The sequence below is a fragment of the Mastomys coucha genome, unplaced genomic scaffold (assembly GCF_008632895.1).
Source record: "Mastomys coucha isolate ucsf_1 unplaced genomic scaffold, UCSF_Mcou_1 pScaffold7, whole genome shotgun sequence".
Taxonomy (NCBI): Eukaryota; Metazoa; Chordata; class Mammalia; order Rodentia; family Muridae; genus Mastomys; species Mastomys coucha.
Window position 1 is genome coordinate 31,403,945 of NW_022196913.1, and position 3,702 is coordinate 31,407,646.

At 34.4% G+C, this 3,702-nt stretch overlaps 1 protein-coding gene across 1 annotated transcript in view; it reads left to right on the plus strand.

The window, feature by feature from the left end:
- The first annotated feature begins 255 nt into the window (after positions 1-255).
- The window catches only part of LOC116082394 (prolactin-like), a 12,900-nt gene continuing 9,453 nt past the window's right edge, over positions 256-3,702 (plus strand). The window contains exons 1-2 of the mRNA XM_031359278.1: positions 256-441; positions 2,488-2,663. Coding sequence (XP_031215138.1) covers positions 411-441; positions 2,488-2,663 — 207 coding nt within the window. The 5' untranslated portion in view covers positions 256-410. The remainder of the gene's footprint in view (positions 442-2,487; positions 2,664-3,702) is intronic.

Genomic DNA, 3,702 nt, shown 5'->3' on the forward strand with positions numbered 1-3,702 from the left:
TGATATCTGAAAACTTAGGAAACATTGAAGAAGACATGACAGAAAGACCACAAGATCATGAACTAAGGAAAAAAGTATTAGGTAATAAGTATTCATCTTCTGCTAGACAAGACTATGAGTCATCTCAGGACAGACAATTTACAAAATAATTTGAATGATAGAAATACTATGGCCAGAAGCAAAACAATACTTGGAGACATAGGGCGTGGTGACACTAAAGAAGATATAAATACTCACCGACAGAGAATGGCACCCTTACCTAGACATTGATTGCTTCTCTGTCTCCCTCTGCCTTTCAGATCGGCTTACCCTTGGAGACCCTCTGTAAAGATAGGATATAAAAGTTTAGTTAAGGCAGAACTTGGGTGAAGCAGCTTTCCAGATTAAGGACACTGGCAAACAACTCAGAGATGAGGCCAGTTTTGAGTCAACCATGTTCCTGTGAGTATCTTTCATTCATGTTTCTCTAAGATTTATCAATGCATTTCCTTAGCAGGATGGGTTTGGGTAGTACACATGTTTATTCCTGTCACTGGTGCTATGTCTGTGGTGAACTGATACTTGTTCATGCCTCACATACAGACACTAAGCATGAGAGAACAGAGTACGTTTTAGAATGTAATTTCACAATAGTCTTTGAGGACAATGATTTTCATTGAGAATTCTCCCTCAGACAGAGAAACATGAATCAGAGACATTTTAGATGGTATTAATTTATATGAGGGTAGTAGGGGTAATTTTACAGATATCTAATGGAAAAATTCTGTCAAACACCTTTTTTAAACAAGATATATACCAACTCAAATGGCTAGCTTGCTAAATTTAGAAATTATGTTATGTAGAACATGAGATTCATTATTCCAATTGTGTAAAATCCAGAAGGTAGAAGCTAAGATCTTTTGGTCTCTAGGTTTCTCATATATATACATACACATATTGTCACTTCAATGAACCTGAAAAAAATGTTCAGTTATAAAGACTAATGCAGTTAATAATAGATTTGTATATTTAACCAGTTCAATTAAAGCCGAGTATCATATCAATAACAGAAGCATGCTTGTGTTAACAAACACTTTGTCTTTGAATAGATCTTAAAAAAATAATTTTGGATGAAGGAAGTATTATGTATGATCTGCTGTTATTGCTTGTTTGTTTATTTGTGTGCTTATTGCAACCATTAATTTTTGCGGTAATATTTAAATAAACTGTAATATTTAGACACTCATCCTAAATTTTTTCATGTATTAGTGGTCACATTAACAGGAATGTTTCTGAAAGTTTACCAATACTATTGGTTAACTGTCTAAACATTACTTACTATGTTAAAGAAGTACATATTTTAACATGGACTGCATTACAACAATTTTAATTCTTTCAGTTTAATAAACATTTGAATGTTTATATTCTAATTATAACATATAATATAGGTTTTAAAAGAGAGATGCTAACATGACACTTAGATCTTGAGACAGTACCTATTGGTATGCTGGAGTTCTATCTATGACTATCCCTGAGCCAACAAATTGATGAAATCATCACTGATCATTTCAAAATATTTAAATGTAAGTGTTTTACAGAGCAGGAAAAATAGAGAACATGAAATCTCCTAGGGTTTCTGTGATGGCGCAATCAAGTATAATCAAAGGCAGTGTTGTTCCTTGTAATTAAAAAGCTTGATCTTGGCTGCCAAGATTTGAGTTTATGGAATTCTCTGCCACATAGCTGTATAGTGAAAGGCTACAGGTGTCCACTATGTGTCAAGATGAAGTGATAAGTCTGTAGTATTGATGTATTGACTCTCTCAGTAGTCATGATATGACTGTAGGGATATCATTTCTACATTTTAACCTTATACAGCAAATACAGTTTGATAAAATTTAAATGATCCAGTGTAATCACAGATCAAGTTTAGAGTAAAAACATCACGTGGTTTGGTAAAATGGCCAAAGCACAAGATAATCATTGTGAGCTGGCAACTCCAGGCTGTGACATCGTATTTATGACCAGACTCTTCATCCTCAATGCCTGTAATCCAACCATCATTTGTTTATTCTCATGAGGAATGAAGATGATGAAAATATATCTATGCTCCTTGTGACATAAATTATTAAAATTCTAGCATTAGATAATTACTTTAAAATATTATACATTCCTGGAGAATAAGTTAAAATGAGCATCAAGTAACAAATTACTATATGTGAAGGACTAAATATTGTTGATCAGTATTAATGTAAGTTCCAGTTGTTTATAAAGTTAAAAAGTACTTCCAAAACAAGTCAAAAATGTGCAAAATCAACTCTCAAACTAAGTCTGAGGGACATTTAAATACCACCTGCATTTCTATAGTGGACAAAGTTTATTACTCACTTCAGATATACAGAAGCAAATCATACAGCACAGGACATCCAGAACAGAGCATGCTAGGCAGGTTAACCCTTCCTACTTCATTTGAATGAATCACCTGGGTGTGATCTCTCTTTATCACAGGGGTGCTTCAAGTGCTGCTAGTGTCAAACCTTTTCTTGTGGGAGAATATATACTCCATGCCCATGTGCTTTGACATGGAAGAATATATTGAGATACCCATTGAAGAACTCTTTGACAGTGCTATTGTCATGGCTCAATACACCTCAAACCTCACCAGACAAATTTCTGAGGAGTTTGTAAGTACTTTATTTTCATCTGGTTTCTTCTCTAATGAGTCCTTCAAAAATTCTACAGATTAAACAAGAAAATACCATGGGAAAAATTCAGATAATATACCGTCATAGGGTTTCTAAAAGCTACCACATATTAAGAAATGCTATGCCGGGCGGTGGTGGCGCACGCCTTTAATCCCAGCACTTGGGAGGCAGAGGCAGGCAGATTTCTGAGTTCGAGGCCATCCTGGTCTACAGAGTGAGTTCCAGGACAGCCAGGGCTACACAGAGAAACCCTGTATTGAAAAAAAAAAAAGAAGAAAGAAAAAGAAATGCTATATAGAGAATGGGGAATTTGATAAAATCTCAAAGATTTGTAAAAATCACAATGGCTTTAAATAATTGCTTAAATAAATGTTTTTCTAATATTTGTTATATTTTTGTAAAAAAAAGTGACTATCTTTCAACTTGAATTTATGACATTAAGTCTTAAAATTGAGGCTAGAGGAGAACTCTGATTTCCTGGTCTTGTATGGAGGGTCTGATTATCCTGCAGTATAAGAGATGTACACAGCAGAGTGTAGAGGAAATAGAAATGAACTATTCTAAGTGTGTATAGAAGAAACAATGAAAAGCTATTTAGTTAGCCCCAAATGTTGATACTAGCTGTCTATAGATTTTCAGTGACAAATTTCTAATGACCTAGGGAGAGATAGTTTAGAATTGAATTATATTATCTTCCTAGTGGAGACCCAGGGTCTGATCAGAGTCCCTCAATGTCATCAAAAAAGAGATGACTTCAACACAAAATTGGGAGTCTTGAGAATATATCTAGAGACTTGTAAGGAATATACATTCCCATTGTCCTTTACACTCACTAGTGTTTATTTCAGTCTATATTCATTCACAGTCTTTTTTTTTTAACTTTACAAGGTTCCGTTTTATTAATCTTACTGCCTGTGTGTCAGTATCCTGTTCAGAAAGTCCTTTCTTGTGCCAATGAATTCAAGCCAATTCCCTTTTTGTCTTCTATCAGATTTGAGGTATCTGGTTTTGTGTTGAC